The sequence below is a fragment of the Protopterus annectens genome, chromosome 13.part0 (assembly GCF_019279795.1).
Source record: "Protopterus annectens isolate FY-2018-M chromosome 13.part0, PAN1.0, whole genome shotgun sequence".
NCBI classification, from domain to species: Eukaryota; Metazoa; Chordata; order Ceratodontiformes; family Protopteridae; genus Protopterus; species Protopterus annectens.
Genome location: NC_056747.1, coordinates 566782911 through 566800554, shown reverse-complemented (window position 1 = coordinate 566800554; position 17644 = coordinate 566782911). Strand labels below are relative to the sequence as shown.

Below are 17644 nucleotides of genomic sequence, written 5' to 3'. Positions count from 1 at the left end.
GGAGAGCCGCCAAGGGCCAGAGACGCCGAGAGCGAGCGCCAGAGACGCCGAGAGAGCGAGCGCCAGAGAGAGAGCGAGCGCCAGAGACGCCGAGAGAGAGCGAGCGCCAGAGACGCCGAGAGAGAGCGAGAGCCAGAGACGCCGAGAGAGAGCGAGAGCCAGAGACGCCGAGAGAGCGAGAGCCAGAGACGCCGAGAGCGAGCGCCAGGGACGCCGAGAGAGCGAGCGCGCCAGGGACGCCGAGAGAGCGAGCGCGCCAGGGACGCCGAGAGAGAGTGCCAGGGATGCTGAGAGAGCGCCAGACTTGGCCAAACTGCCCATTAACATAAGCAAGCAAGTTCTAGGGCCGGGATGCTGCTACCACAAACTCACCCCCCCCCCCCAAGCCAGTATGGCACTGTAAAAGGTAAATTCATGAATACAGCCCACAGGAAACTACGCATTCAATTCTAACTCATACAACTGATCTCACAAAAAAACAGGTTAATGCAATTCAGACAACGCACAATGCCAACACAAAACTGAAATAAGTTATATAGCAAAAAGATGATGCAAAAGTGTTCTACGCACTGCACAACTAGGTGAAAATGAACAAGATGCCACACTACTACGCCACAATAAGCATACCTACAGGAGACAGCATTCAAGCAAACTGAAGGGAATTTTACATAAGTCTTTATTGCACATACCAATTATACAAGATGTAGTGGAAGACCTATCCCTCAAGATGAACCCTGTAAAAGAGGCAACTTACAAAGTGGAATACTCAAGGACCCTCTTCCCAACAGTCTAGAGCCCATCTACCATCACAGCCTCTTTTCAAGTCAACTTGGTGGCCATAAGAGACCAATCTGGAACAATCAATGAAGTGTAAGATTTAAAAACAACTAGTGTATGCCCTACTTCTCTGGGCAGCTGCAGAAAGTACAATTGCGTACACTTACCATAAATGTAGATGTTTATAGAGTGTATTCACTGTTGCAGTCATCACATTTGGGTAATCTGCTGGCAAGTTGCCCTCAGTCAGCCTGAATTCCAAAGTCTTGGGTCCTGCGTCGGTTGCCGTCTCCACATCCATGACATCAGGTTGTCAGTGGTATAAAACATGCAGCAGACGCCATTTTCTTTAGTTTTTCTTGCCCCAGATGTCAGGTGCCCCCAAAAAGGCAGGCAAAATATATAAACGTAATGTACATATACACATACATGCATGCATCAATATAAATTTTACCTTCATCTACAAGCAAATACACCACATAGGTTGTAGGAGATAGAGAAGGAAAGATAAACTCCAGAATGACTGGGGGATGGCGGGCGGGTAACCTGGACTGCAACAATGAACACACTTGAACATCTACATTTATGGTAAGTGTACACAACTGTACTATGTTCTTCGTGTTTCACTGTTGGTCCTTACATTTGGGTAGATTCCCAAAGCTATGGTTGGGAGGCAGGAGCTAAACAGCATTAGGTGTGGCTATAAGGCCCTCCAGAACTGCAGTGGCAAAGCCTGCCCTGGACTTAGGAGAGGCAAATGATAATGCTTTGTAAAGGTGTAAACAGAACTCCAAGTGGCAGCCTCTAGAATGTCTTTGGTTGGTACTCCTCTGAGAAAGGCTGCTGAAGTAGCTGCAGCTCTGGTAGAATGAGACCTAATGCCCTTGAGCAAAGGTTTACCATAGTGTAAGTAGCAGAAACGGATGCAGTGGCTTATCCACTTTGAAATTGTCTGCTTTGAAATAGCCTTTCCTTCTGATCCTGCAGCATACGTCACTAGTAATTGCTCAGTTTTTTAGAGCTTTAGTCCTGCTCAAGTAGAATCTTAGCTGTCTGTACGCGTCCAAGGAATGCAAAATTCTCTCCCCCTTGTTCTGCGGATATGGGTAAAAGGTTGGCAGATGAATTGTTTGGTTAAGAGCCACACGAGAAACCTCCTTGGGCATAAATGTAGGATTTGTCCTCAGAGACACCCTGTCTGGGTAAAATATGATAAAAGGCTCTACAGCCATGAGGGCCTGTAGCTCTGAAACTCTTCTTGCTGAAGTAATTGCTAGTAGCAGAGCTGTTTACCATGATAAGAACTTTATATCAGCGGTAGCAGTGGTTCAAATGGAGACAGGGTGAGCTTTTCCAATACATTTATCAGCATAAGATTTTCTAGTACTAGGCCTTCTGGCTTCCAAAATGACATCACAGCTTTACTGAGAGGAGTTGTTTGTATAACTTTTAGTTATATACTTACCATAACTTTAGATGTTTGGGATCCATCTCGCCTACATTCAATACTGATGGGCTCGGAGCCGATCCCTCGGCTCCGACTCGGCACGCTATGCTATAGAGCGAGGCCTCTTATTGGCTGAGCTATTTCTTATCCCAGGATGCACCACCACTAATCCCCCAGATCTTGTTTGTCCGCATTCATGCACACATGCACAACTTGTTTATATAACATTGTTAGATGTTTCAAGATGAAACAACAGGATTCGGACCTTCTGATATCCTCTGATCTCCAAGGAAGGGTTAAGGAGGGTGGGTTATTGGGAATGTAGGCGAGATGGATCCCAAACATCTAAAGTTATGGTAAGTACATAACTAAAAGATGTTATGTGATCCTATCTCGCCTACATTCAATACTGATGGGACAGCGTCCCTAGCACCTAAATCCTGGGTGGCTCATTGGAAAACACTCCTGCGCACTGTGGAACCAAATGAAGCTTGTCCTCTAGATGCCACATCCAATTTGTAGTGGGAAATGAAAGTGTGCGGGGAAGACCATGAAGCCGCAGCACAAATGTCACTAATGGCAAGCTTAGAATGAAATGCTATCGAAGTAGCCATAGCCCTTGTAGAATGAGCTTTGACAGAGGTGGTAAGCTCTTTATTCGAATAAGAATAAGCTTGAGTAATACGGTCCCTGATCCATTTGGCAATAGTGACCTTTGTGATGGCTTTGCCCAATTTATTGTCCGCAAAGGATGCAAACAACTCTGTTTTCCTTGTTTGTTTGTTCCTATCTAAATAAAAACGCAACTGCCTGTGGACATCTAAAGTGTGGAATATGAATTCCGCTTTGTTAGAATACTTCGGAAAGAAGACTGGAAGTTCTAATGATTGTTGCAGGCAGAAACTGGAATTTGGCCTGAGATACTCTGTCTTTGTGAAAAAACAAGTACGGAGGTTTTACAGACAAAGCTTGAAGCTCTGAAACCCTTCTGGCAGAAGTAATCGCCACCAGAAAGGCAGTCTTCCACAATAGAAATTTAAAATCACATGTCACTGCCGGTTCGAAGGGGAAGGAAGTTAAGGCGCGTAACACCACATCGAGATCCCATGGAGGAGCAGGATGAGAAATCGGGGGTCTTAAAAGCGCAGCACCTTTTAAAAATGTCTTACACAATCTGTTGCTCATTAAAGGTGGGTTTATAGATTCGTGAAAACTGGAAATAGCTGCCAATTGAACCTTGATGGTAGAGACTGAAGAGCCTTGATTGAAAAGAGAAGTTAGAAATTTAAGTACTTCTGATACAGGAATAGTGATGGGATCCAGGCCCCGGAGTTGAGCCCAAATAGCAAATCTTTTCCATTTGCTAGAATACAATTTCTTTGTAGCAGACTTGTGGGTTGAAGATAAAATGTGTACAACTTCTGGATCCAAGGTATGACTCCTGACTATAGTCGGAAGAGGAGGAGCCAAGCCGTCAATTTTAAGGTGTGTAGGGACTGGTGGAACAGTCCCGACTGATGAACTAATAGGTCTGGGATCTGATCCAGGAACCATGGACCTTCCAGAGCATATTTCCGAAGACAGGGGAACCATACTTGACGAGGCCAGTAAGGAGCAACTAAGATCATTTTGCTCCCCAAGAGAGATGCCTTTTGGATCACCCTGGGAAGGAGAGGAACTGGGGGGAAGGCATAAAGCAAGCCGGAGGGCCACGGACGGGCTAGTGCGTCCATAGGGCTCTTCCCCGGAGCCGGGGTGAGGGAGAAGAACTTTTTGCACTTCGCATTCAGTGGAGTCAAGAGGTCGCAACACGGAACTCCCCATTTGCTGAAAATCTGATTTGCAACTGTAATGTTCAGAGACCATTCGTGAGGAGAGAGGATGGTTCTGCTCAGTCTGTCTGCTATCACATTGGACTTGCCCGGGATATGAGTAGCCACTAGAAAGCGTTTGGTCGACACTGCCCATTCCCAAACTCTCATGGCCTCTCTGCAAAGAGGATAGGATCTGGTCCCTCCCTGTTTGTTCAGGTACCAGACCACTGACATGTTGTCTGAGTGAACGGCAATTACGCCCTGAGGGAGGTAATCGTGAAGGGCTTGAAGGGACAGAAGCACCGCCCTCTCATTTCTAGGATGTTGATATGAAGTAGGGTCTCTTCTGGGTGCCATTTGCCTTGGACTGACCTGCCCAGGGAATGCCCCCCCCACCCCATCTGGGAGGCGTCCGTGGTCAAAGTGGCTACAGGAGGAGGTGGAACAAAGGGTCGTCCCTGATCCAGATTGGAGGGCACTAGCCACCAGCGAAGGTCCCGTTTGCAGTTTTCCGTGATCCATATGAGGTGACTGAGAGGGAGTTCCTGAAAGGACCACTGAGCTGAAAGAAGCCACTGGAGAATTCTCATGTGCAATCTTGCTAGGGGAACTAGAAGAACCGTGGCGGACATGGATCCCAATAGCTGCAGTACCATTCTGGCTGGGGCTTTGGATCTGGGAAGTAAGGCTTGAACTTGAGCCTGTATGGTTTGTATCCTGTCTGTAGGTAGATAGACCCGCATTCGGTTTGAGTCTATCTCTACTCCGATGAATCTTATGCATTGAGATGGCAGCAACACAGACTTTGGCCAATTGAAGGTGATTCCTAGGGAATTGCCCAGTGATATCGTGGCTTGTAGGCTCCGCACTAGTAGATGCTTGGAGGTGGCAGTTAGGAGCCAGTCGTCTAGATACGGAAACACCTGGAATCCTAGACTTCTCAGGTGAGCAGTCACTACCGCCAAACATTTGGTGAACACCCTGGGGGCTGTGGTGAGACCAAAGGGCAGTGCAAGGAACTGAAAATGAATGCCTCCTAGGCTGAAGCGCAGATGTCTCCTGGACGCTTGATGTACCATGATATGGTAATAAGCGTCCTTGAGATCTATGGAGCACATCCAAACACCTTTCTCCAACAATGGGAGAATGGTTTGTAGGGTGACCATTCGGAACTTGGACTTTTTGACTGAACGGTTTAGAATACTGAGATCCAAAATGGGCCTCAAGTCCCCGGTCTTTTTTGGCACCAAAAAGAATCTTGAGCAAGTCCCTAATCCGATCTGGTCTGCGGGGACCGGTTGGATGACTCCCTTTTGCAGCAGCTTTGAAACTTCTGAGGCTGCAGTATCCCGTTGACTGGGTGGTGGGTCCGGGATTGTTTTGGACTGAGGTGGAGGGTGAGAGAAAGGGATGGCGTAACCTCCGGCGATAATTCGAAGCACCCATCGGTCCTGAGTGATACCTTCCCAGGCTTTTAGGTGCCCCGAAAAACGACCTCCGACTGGCTCCGGAGCTGCACAGTCGGGCAATCCCTCAGGGACTGTGAAAGGCTGAAGAGCCACGAAAGGACTCGCGGTCTCCAGTGTTGCGAGGGCCTCTGCCGCCTCTGGAACGGCGTCTTCCAGAAGAATTTCCCCCTCCCCTGCCTCTGGAAGGGGGATCGTCCTGCTGTGAGGGGTAAGACTTCTGAGATCTACGGAACCACATTTTCCCTCCTCTTTTAGCCTTGGGGTAAGGCCGAAAGGGAGTGGAAAATCGTGCCCCTACGGCAGTTAAAGTCTTACCTTCCTGCTCGCAGCGGGTCAGTGTGTCCTTTACCTTGGGTCCAAACAAGGAGGATCCATCAAAGGGGGCGTTGGCAAAGGAAGACTTAAAGGCCTCCGCAAAATGACACAGGCGGAGCCGGGTTCGTCTCCGTAGAGCAATGCCTGTACCCGCCACCCTACTCGCCCCTTCGGCCGCATAAGAAATGAGCCTCATGGACGAGTTTGAAATGGACGACAGAGTAGCCAGCTGAGAGCCAACCGTCTGGGCCAGCTCCTCAGGCAGGTTACCCAAGAGGGTATCGAAAAGTTCTTTAATCAGATCCCTCTGAAATCTGGTAAAGTGCGTGAGATAGTTCAAGGACCTTAATGTAAAGGCCGCTGAACTAAGGGTGCGCTTACCGTACCGATCCATGCTCCTAGACTCCTTATTAGGAGGATGGACGGACGTCGAAGCCTCTGCTACATCTTGCTGGGTAGCAGATGCCACCACCAAAGCATCTACAGCCACACCTTTAGTCAGAAACTCTTTTTCCGGGGGTGCTGAGAGGAACTTATTAGGACGAGTAGGCACCGGTTCCACTGAGTCTGGGTGTTCCCACGCCCTTCGACAGATCAAGTCCAAGAGCTCGTCGAAGGGCGGAGACACCCAGGAGGCAGAGGGCTGAGCCCCGAAGGCCTTAAGGAACACCGACTCATCAGCAGAAGGGGGTTTGGATTGCCAGCCGCCTCGTTGTTTAAGGGCTTCCAGGATGTCTGCAAAGGAGACATCATCTGAGGACGACATAGGGGACCCTTCTGCATCATCGAGATCAGTGTCTGATGTAAGAGACTCATCAGGGGAGTCAACGTGCTTCCTCTTGCACGATCTTTTCCTAGGGGGTTCCTCCGAAGAAGCTTCAGATGGACCTCCAGGAGGGGGGAAACCCCAGTGGGGGTAACCTCAGGCCCCACGGCTCCGCTAAGGACAGGGAGACTGCCAAAGACCCAGTCTCGGTATGCAGGGAAGGAGCTGGGGAGACCGTGGAGGTAGCCAAAGATGATTTGGCTAACGCACTCCTCATAGCCCTGAAGGCGGGACCACCAGAATCCTGGGAGGGTCCCACCTCCGTGGCCACGACGGTAGATGGCACTCCCGCAGCCGACGCACCTAGAGGAAGGCTTGGGACCGAAAACATCAGTCCCGAAGCGTCCCCCCCGGGGCCGACAGAAGAAGTCCACGTACCGAACTCCGACTCAAGAGCCGGAGTTGGAGTAAGGGTCGGGCCCGACCCTAAAACCTCCACCGGTTCCACCAGCACCGGCTCCAACGGTGCCGAGGCTGTTGTAGGAGGAACCATAGTAGAAGGGTGGACCATCGGCTCCGAAGCCGAATGGGCTGGAGCTGAAACTAACTTTTGAAACACCGGAGACTGGAAAAGTCTTAGGAGCACCCTGTCGATGTCCGAATCAGACATCTTGGAGGATCTAGATGACACCGATCGGGTCCGAACCGATTTCTCCATCGGCTCCATAGGACTAGGGAACCGGCTCCGAATGGATTCGATTACTATCGGTTCCGAGGGAGATCTCAAAGCAATTTCCCTCGGTGCCGATGTGGACTTCGGCACCGAAGGGGAAGTGTCTGAGCCGGCAACCCTCATCGGCTCCAAAATCAGTGGAGCCGATGAAGGTGACCCGCCTCTCGATGCCCCAGTTCTCGGCTCCGAAACCAGAGGGGTCGAGACTGGAGGCATCAAGGCAGACCGTTCCGCCCTCGGCTCCGAAGTCCGTGGAGCCGATGGAGAAGCCTGCCTAGGTTTTTTGGCAGTCGGTTCCGACAGACTGGTCGGAGCCGACGCTTTTTTCTTTTTTGTAGGAGAGGAAGAGGAAGATAAAGCCTCCTCGAAGGATGGCTTAATCAACCCTTTTAAAATTAATTTATTCTTCCTCTCCTGGAGGACTCTCGATGAAAAGGCGTGACACACGCTACAGGACTCTTGTAGGTGCTTGGCGCCTAAAGAATAAACGCACGAGGAGTGGTCGTCCGTTATGGACATTTTATAACCACACCTCGTGCACTTTTTAAACCCTCTAGGGTCTATGCTCTTTAGACATGCTGACTCTAGGATTAATACACAGAAAAACAAGTTTAAAGTTTAAAGATTTTCTTTTTTTTTTTAAACAAAAAGCAACTCACTACTAGTAGCACAAACACAGAAAAAAAGAGAGGGTCAAGACCCTCTAACTTAAGCAGGTACTTGACAAAAAACGCTAGACAGTAATAGAAATAGGGGAAGGCCCCTCTAACTTAAACGGGAAACCTTCCCTTAACGAAAAAACACAATTTCCTCAACAGATCTTTTTAAACTCACTCGTACAACAACAATAGCTGTTAAAACAGCTTTTGGGTTCAAATAAGCAAATTTCCTGACAGGAAAAGTCTGAATAAAACAGTACTTAGCCCAGCCAAGTTTGAGACCACGTCCTAGCTTGTAAGCGGCAAACGAGATCTGGGGGATTAGTGGTGGTGCATCCTGGGATAAGAAATAGCTCAGCCAATAAGAGGCCTCGTTCTATAGCATAGCGTGCCAAGTCGGAGCCGAGGGATCGGCTGAGCCCATCAGTATTGAATGTAGGCGAGATAGGATCACATAACATCTACATGATCAGCCATGCCGCCAGGTTAAGTGTCTGAAGTTGATTGTGCAGGATCTGATTATTTTGCTGGAACAGTAGTTGAGGTCTGAAGTAAGGTCCAAGCTGGGTACTGAGACAAGTTCCTTAGGACTGGGTAGCAATATTGGCGGGGCCAGTCCGGGGCAATTAGTATCATTTTTGGTTCCTCCTGTCTGACTTTTAGGAGGACCTTGGGAAGAAGAGGCAGAGGAGGAAAGGCATAAACTGAAAGATAGGGCGTCCACTTTCCATGCTTGTCTGTGATAAGTCCTTGTGCAGAATCTTTTCAATTGATAATTTTGAGGAGAGGCAAAAAGATCTTTGTCTGGGCTCCCCCATTTCTCTCTTATCATGCTGAAGACTTGTGGATTTAGTTTCCACTTGTGAGGGTCCATAAGGTTTCTGCTTAAATCGTATGCCAGAGTATTTTGCTTTCCTGACAGGAATTGAGCTTGAAGATGTATTTGGTAGGTCAAAGCTGTATCCCACAGTGCCATGGCTAATCTGCAAAGGGGGTAGGAGTGTGTGCCCCCTTGCTTGGATATATACCACATGACCGTGGTGTTGTCCGTCTTTATCAGTAGTTGTCCTGGATGAAGCAAGTCCTTGAAGGCTGTTAGGGCATTCTGAACAGCTAGCATCTCTTTCTGGTTGATATGCAGATGCATTTGTTTTGGGGTCCATATGCCCTGAATGCATCTTCCTGCCATGTGGGCCCCCAGGCACAATCTGATGCGTCTGTTAAGGTTTGGCTGGCAGGGGGTAGAGTGAAGGCCAGTCATGTTTTGGTGACATGCCTTTGCCCACCACGGAAACTCCTGTTGTAGGCAGGGTATGAGAGGAATCATTGTTTCCAGACTGTGAGAATGTTGACTCCATAAACTTTTTTTCCTCATATGCAGTCTTGCATAAGGAATCAGTAGGATGCAGGATGCCATGAATCCTAAAACCTGTAAGTAGTCAGTTGCCTTTGCTCGTCTGGTGTGAGGTAAGCGATCTGGGAGTTGTATTCAAGCTTGCACCCAGGAATGTTATCTTTTGAGAGGGTACCAGTTGTGATTTTTTTTTTTTTGTTTATTATGTACCCTAGGCATGTTAGAAGCCTTTTCACAAAACGCCAGGTGTTGAAGAAGAGTGTCCTTGCTCTCTGCTTGAATGAGAGCGCCATCCAAGTAAGAATACATTTGTATACTTTTTTGTCTGCAAAATGCAATTACTGGTGCCAGGCACTTTGTGAAGACCCTGGGCACAGCAGATAAGCCAAAGAGCAGTGCAGAGAATTTGTAATGCATTAAGCCAGCCTTGAATCTGAAGTATCTTCTGCACGGTTGTCTTATTGGGACATGCAGGTATGCCTCTTTTAGGTCTAATGTCACCAGCCAAGCACTCTTGCCCAGCATGGGCAAAAGCTGCTGCAAAGTCAACATTTTGAATTTTGGAATGTCCAGGTATGTGTTCAAAATTGATAAATCCAGTACTGGCCACCAGGCCTTGTCCTTTCTGGGTACCAAGAACAGTCTTGAGTAAAAACCTTATCCTTTTTCTTGTTCTGGTACTGGCTGAATGGCCCCCGTATCCACGAGGGATGTTAGCTGTTTCTGTGCCTCTGCCCATTGATTTTTGGGCAGATCTGGCCAACCGTTTGCCATTGGCAGTGTGTGGAAATGGAATCTGTATCCCTGTGATACTATGTTTAGTACCCACTTGTCCTGGGTTATTAACTGCCAATTTTGAGCAAAAAGTGCTAATTTTGCCCCTAAGGGTGCTGCCAAAAGATAATTGCTTGGTGCAGGCAGAGGGAAGTCATTGGGACTGTTTTCTGTAGGTTTGCGCTTTATCTCCTCCAGATTTGGAGGTAGAAGCGCCCCATTGCTTTGACCTGTATGAATCTTGCGCCTGGTATATGGAAACCTTAGGGCGTCTGGATTTGCCCCTTCGAGCTCTGACACAGGAAAGGATCAATTCTTTGTAGGCCAGTGTCTACTGAATCTTGGAGACTGCACTTGTAAGAAGTCTTTAACAGTTTGCATAGACTTAGCTTTGTCTTCCATTTTCTTAAAAGGCTTTTCTGCCTTAATACCAAACAGAGTATCATGCTGTAAAGGTGCATCTAGCAATTTAGCTAGAACATGATCAAGCAAATTTCGTTCCTTTAGCCAGGCATGCCTCCTAATCACAGATCCAGTAACTGTGGCCCTGCAGGAGGCCTCTAAGGAGTCAAAACCAGACTGCAAAGTATGCTTTCCAACCTGTTCAGCTGCATGCAATAATTCCTGCAATTCTTTATTTTCTGCACATTCAGTGCATTCATCACTTTCTTTTTCAGCAATCCCATAACATGTTGTTGATACTTAAGCATATGAAACTGACAGTTTAAGGCTCTATTTGTCAAGGTTGCTGATGTATAAACTTTTCCCCCCATCTGTCCAGTGCCCTTGAATCTCTGACAGAGGGGGGTAGGATTTTTTGCTGTTGATGCCTCAACTCCCTTTGGGCCCTGTGAAATAGTCTCAGGATCAGCAGCAAGGTTTCTAAATAAAAATTTATGTGAGTCAGGGACCCTGTAATATCGGTCAGGCTTACTGGGAGCCGGAGGTAAGGAGTCAGGGGTCAAACTAGACTCTGAAAACACATCATCCACAATGTCTAAAACAGGGGGAATGCCTAAAGGCCTGTGCTGAGGGAGAAGGAAATCCCTGAGCCTCTTTTTTTTGATTCTGAGAAGTCTTGACTCTCCCCAGTGAAAAAGATCCCTCAAAGCATGCAAGGTTTCCCCAAACGAATAATCCTCAAAAGAAGCAGATGGTATAGACTCCTCTGCATCAGAATCCTCATAGGGAGGTATAGATAATTCCTGATCAGAAGAGGAAACAGAATAAATACAAACCTGATCTGAAGATTCATAATCAGTGTCTTGCCTAGGCCTCTTATCTGGAGGGGGATGGGTACCCCTGATCAAAGTAATAAGGTCTTCAGCCATTTTGATCATCTGTTTTTCAGGCATAGAGGCCTGTGTACGTGGCTCATGCGTCAAATTTTTAGAAGTTGCTTTTGTCTTTGGTTTTGCAGCTGTCGTCGGTTTGATACACAAATATTGAGGTCTGAATATGCCATCAGAAGCTGGTGCTTGCTCAGCGGCTCCGGACCCATCCGAGGGAGATGCATCAGTCAGTCCAATACCTTGAGTATCTTGCGGCATGCCGGACTCCGCATGAGTGTCGGTAGAGGCCTGTGACTTGAAGGTAGCGGGTATCGGGGGCTGCGAAAGCGGCTCACTGAGTACCAGCGAACCGGTGACTGGCTTAGGAGAACCTTCATCGGCTTTGGATCTCTACTGCCTTTGTCCTTTTCTTTGCGTTTTTTATGTACTCCGGTAGTCGGACTGCTATCCGAAGACATTTCTAGGTAGTTAAATCCGTTTCCAAAATACTTGGAGGCAAAAATATACCGACACTTAATAGTGCGTTGGTTAAATATAGCACAAAACCGGCAGCCAGGCATGTTGTGATTAGGGCCTAGGCAAGGAATACAGTATAAATGGAAATTCTTATGAGGTATTTGCTTCCCACAAGTAATACAATTAACTTTTTCTGACATCGGTATGGAGCAAGAAAAAAGTTTCCCCAACGGAGTACTTAGCTTTAGTGAAGACTTCGGTTCTGAAACTCAAACTCGAATATTTCAGGAGCCGGCAGACCGGCACTTGTGAAATGCTTCTGCTTCGGGCATCGCGCAGCAAGACTAAAGAAAATGGCATTGGCTGCATGTTTTATACCCCTGACGTCATGGAAGAGGAGACAGCAACCGACGCAGGACCCGAGACTTTGGAATTCAGGCCGACTGAGGGCAACCTGCCAGCAGAGTACCCAAATGTAATGACTGCAACAGTGAAACACGAAGAACATTGCATCTAAACAAGCAATTGCAAGACTGTGTATTAACACTTAATTGAACTATAGGATGGAGAGAGGAAAAAAAAAAAGCTTAGCACAGATGACCACCAAATACAGTTACTGCAGTTGATGTAAAGGCAGTCTGAAAAAACTAAGTTGCAATGCTCTCCCTTAACCACAAATGTCAAAAACAAATTGTGTCAGAGAACCCAGACCCCATCAAAATCACTGTAGTAGTAAATGGGATCCAGTATTTTTGCACATGCCCAAATAATATACTAAAAAATTAACTATGCTATCAATAAGATATCTGCGAAAACCCAGTTTTCTGTTTTTTTTGCTTTCTCATTCTGCAATATCTGTGGTCAATTAGATTCCCGTGCTACCAAAGTGCAATACTTGACAAACACAGGCTTGTATTCAACTGCTTTTCCAACCATACTCTGCTTCTAATTTATGCTCAGCCCCCCCCCCCCACCAGTATCCACTGATATTTAGTCACATCAGACTATCAATGATTTTGAGAACTTTATCAAGCCTGCCTGTCCTCCACTGCTTCCTTGAAACTCTTGTAAATTCATATTCATTACTTCCATATTACTGCCTAGCCATCTTAACCTACACCACCTCCTTCTAGTCAGTTTTAAACTTTAGAGTCAGATCTTCCAAACTAGAAGTAATCTTCTTGCAGTCCACAAAATTCTAAACAGGTTTTCTGCAACAGTAGAGGTCAAAAGTAAAGATTCTCTAGATGCACATGTTTATTTACAAACCAGTTCAAAACCACGTATTTCCGGTGAAACAAACTTTCATTGTATGCAATATTCCTTGCTAATACACATCAAAATTATTGCTTACTCTCCAGTGCATACAACTTTATTCCGAAAAAGCAGAGCAATAATTTCAGAAGTTAGTAGTGCTCAAGGGACCTTAGGACAATCCCCACGCCGTACACTATCTGTATATGTCTGCAAATTTATTCAAGTGGAACCAAATATATGAAAAGACAGCAACTGTGCACAGCTTTAATTTTCTGTTGCAGATAGGGGGATTGTGAGCCAATATGTAGCCATGCAAGCTACTGAGGTGCATGGACACTAGGAACTGGATAAAAATTAAAGCTGCTATGCAGTGAGGGACAAGGCAATACACAACCATTACATTTTACAAAATCAAACAGAACCACAGTACAACATCTGCAACAGACAATGCAGTTAAATGGATTTTAAGTAAATTCAAGAATTACAACTTACCTTTTGATTTATCACAACAAACCCCTTAGAAGTATCACCACATACTGTCTTCTTTAACTCAACAATTTTCTTTACTCTGGCTTCTATGAATTTTCTCTCCGCTTTAACCAGTTTCTCTCTTTCATCCGCACTCTTGTAGAAAAACCCAGAGCTCACTTCGCTGTAAAATGGAAAAAAGGAAAGTTTCACCCATGTCAGGGCAACCCTTGCTTAAGAGCCACACAACAAAACTACTTGGGCAGGCAAAGATCAACCATGAATTCAGTAAAACCTTCTGCAAATTTTTTTTTTTAAGTAAAACATTCAACCTTCAGACTGTTCTAACTTCTTTTTGAGAGCAGGAAGTCCATTATAAAAAATAATCACAAAATTAACATGGTAAAACAAATAACAGGAATAAGAAGCATTACTATCTACTTGTCTTTGCTGACTAGGAAAAGTCCGACCAGGTAAAAAGTACAGTTGTGTACACTTACCATAAATGTAGATGTTAGGGTGTATTCACTGTTGCAGTCATTACATTTGTGTAATTCCTGCTGGCAGGTTGCCCTCAGTCGGCCTGAATTCCAAACTCTTGGGTCCTGCGTCGGCTGGCGTCGCCCTTTCCCTGACGTCAGATCGGAAGGGGTATAAAAGAAGCAGCCGACGCCATTTTCTTTAGTTTTTCTTCCCCAGATGTCAGGTGCCCCAAAAAGGGTAGTCAAAATTTATATCTATATATAAAATTATATGCTGCAATATTAACTTTACCTTCATCCACAAACAAATACACCACATAGGTTGTATAAATCAGAGAAGGAAAGATAGCTTCCATCAGAAGAAAAAAGGGGGGATGGCGGGTGGGTAACCTGGACTGCAACACTAACATCTACATTTATGGTAAGTGTACACAACTGTACTATGTTCTTCGTGTTTCACTGTTGTAGTCATTACATTTGGGTAGATTCTCAAAGCTACAGTTGGGAGGCTGGAGCTATCTAGCATTAGGAGTGGCTAGGAGACCCTGCAGAACTGCAGTGGCAAAGCCTGCCCTGGATTTAGAGTAGAGTGGCAGATAGTGCTTTATAAAGGTGTGCACTGAAATCCAAGTAGCTGCCTCTAAAATGTCCTTGGTTGGTACTCCCCTGAGAAAGGCTGCTGAAGTGGCTGCAGCTCTGGTGGAATGTGGTCTAATGCCCTTAGGCAGTGGCTTGCCATGGTATAAGTAGCAGAAACGAATGCAGTGGCCTATCAACTTTGAAATAGTCTGCTTTGAGATGGCCTTTCCTTGTGATCCTGCAGCATATGCCACTAGTAATTGCTCTGATTTTCTGAGAACTTTGGTTCTGTCCAAGTAGAATCTAAGCTGTGTACGTCCAAAGAATGCAGAATTCTTTCCAAAAGGTTGGCAGATGAATGGTTTGGTTAAGAGGCACATTGGACACCACTTTAGGCATAAATGTTGGGTTTGTCCTCAGGGAGACCCTGTCCGGATAAAAAAATAACAGGTTCCACAGCCATGAGTGCTTGTAGCTCTGAAACTAGTCTTGCAGCAAGTTATTGCTAGGAGCAGAGCTGTTTTCCAAGATAAAAACCTTATATCAGCAGTAGCAGCTGGCTCAAAAGGAGGCAGGGTGAGTTTTTCCAAGACATAGTTGAGGTCCCATGCAGGCATTGGTGATCTCCTTGCAGGCCTTATATGTTTGGCTCCTCTGAGGTACTGTTTTAATAAGGGATGAGAAAAGATTGGTGGGGCTCGGCATTATAATGAGTCAAAATGGCAGAGGCATGAATTTTAATAGATGAGAAAGATAGGCCTTTGTCCAGCATCTCAGTTAAGTATTGGAAAATCTGAGGAGTATTTGGCACAGCTGTATCTGTTCCTTGTGCCTGGTTCCAAGCACAGAATCTCTTCCATTTTCCAGCATAAGATTTTCTAGTGCTAGGCCTTCTGGCTTCCAAAATTACATCCATCACCGCTTTGCTGAGAGGTGCGTTTTGTATGACTACATTATCCGCCATGCTGCCAGATTTAAAGTCCTGAGCTGGCTGTGCAGGATCTGATTGTTTTTCTGGGACAGTAGATGCGGTACTTGAGGCAGGGTCCAAGCTGGGCATTGAGACAAGTTCCTTAATATTGGGTACCAGTGCTGGCGGGGCCAGTCTGGTGCAATCAGTATCATCTTTGGCTTCTCCTGTCTGACCTTTAGGAGTACCTTGGGGAGGAGAGGCAGAAGGGGAAAGGCATATACGGACAGGTTTTTCCAGCTGAAGGATAGGGCCGTCCACTTTCCATGCTTGTTTGTGATAAATCCTTGTGCAGAATCTGTTTAGCTGGTAGTTGTGAGGGGAGGCAAATAGATCTATGTCCGGGCATCCCCATTTCCTTGTTATCATGCTGAAGACTTGTGGATCCAGCTGCCAATCGTGGGGATCCATGAGGTTTCTGCTTAGTTCGTCTGCCACAGTATTTTTCCTTCCTGGCAGGAATTGTGCCTGCAGATGTACTTGGTAAGTCAATGCTGTGTCCCACAAAGTCATGGCTAGTCTGCAAAGGGGGTAAGAATGTGTGCCCCCTGCTTGTTTATATACCACATGACCGTAGTGTAGTCCGTTTTTATCAGTAGTTGTCCTGGTTGAAGTAGGTCCTTGAAGGCTGTCAGGGCATTCTGAAAAGCTAGCATCTCTTTTTGATTGATATGTAGATGCATTTGGTTTGAGGTCCATGATCCCTGAATGCATCTTCCTGCCATGTGGGCCCCCCAGGCATAACCTGACGCATCCGTTGTTAGTGGTTGCTTGGCTGGGGGTAATGAACAGCTGTCCCTTGTTTTGGTGACAAGCCTTTGCCCACCATTGAAACTCCTGTTGCAGGCAGGGAATGAGAGTAATTATAGTTTCCAGACTGTGGCAATGTTGAGTCCAAACACTTTTTGGGTACCATTGAAGTTTCCTCATATGCAGTCTTGCATATGGAATTAGTATGATGCAGGATGCCATGAAAGTACAGTTTTGTACCTACCATAAATATAGATGTTAAAGTGTTCACCCTGCTGCAGTCATCACACTTGGGTTATCCTGCCGTCAGGCGGTCCCGCAGTCGGCCCGAATTCTAAGTCTTGGTCCGACATCGGTTGCTGTCGCTTCTTCCCTGACGTCAGTGCACCAGGGGTATACAAGAGGCATCCAACACCATTTTCTTCAGTTTTTCTTGCCCCAGATGTCAAGTGCCCCCAATAGGTAGGCAAAATATTATATGTACATATATATGTATATATATATATAGATATATATATATATATATATATATATATATAACATATGGTTATATAAAAAATAAAAAGAAACCCTTAGGCACAAGTAAATACACCACAGAGGTAGTATAGGATAAAGTGGTAGAGATAAGCTCAGCTAGTTCAGAAGGGATGGAGGGAGGGTAACCTGGACTGCAGCAGGGTGAACACTTGAACATCTACATTTATGGTAGGTACAAAACTGTACTATGTTCATTGTGTTACCCTGCTGCAGTCATCACACTTGGGTTGAATCCCAAAGCTATGAATGGGAGGTGGAGTCAAACAGGGTTAGAAGAAGCTAGTAGGCCCTGCAAAACTGCAGTGGCAAAACCAGCTCTAGTCTTAGAGTACAGAGGTAAGTGATAGTGTTTGGTGAAGGTGTGCACTGAACTCCAAGTAGCAGCTTCCAGAATATCCTTGATTGGCACTCCCCTGAGAAAAGCTGCTGATGTAGCTGTAGCCCTGGTGGAGTGGGACCTAATGATAGCAGGTACTAGTTTCCCATGATGTGTGTAGCAGAAACTTATGCAATGTCCTATCCATTTAGAAATGGTCTGTTTTGAGATAGCTTTTCCTTGTGATCCTGTAGCATAGGCTACAAAGAGCTGGTCAGTTTTTCTGAAAGCCTTAGTTTTATCCAAGTAGTAACGTAATTGCCTGTGAATGTCCAAAGAGTGCAGAAGTCTTTCTCCTTTGTTCTGGAGATTTGGGAAGCAGGTGGGCAAGTGAATGGTTTGGTTTAGGGCCACACTGGATACCACCTT

General features: G+C 46.2%; 1 protein-coding gene across 1 annotated transcript in view; it reads right to left on the bottom strand.

The window, feature by feature from the left end:
• Positions 1-17644, bottom strand: part of CCT6A (chaperonin containing TCP1 subunit 6A) — a 1157445-nt gene that overhangs the window by 442572 nt on the left and 697229 nt on the right. The window contains exon 7 of the mRNA XM_044054211.1: positions 13606-13765. Within this exon, the coding sequence (XP_043910146.1) occupies positions 13606-13765 (160 nt within the window). The remainder of the gene's footprint in view (positions 1-13605; positions 13766-17644) is intronic.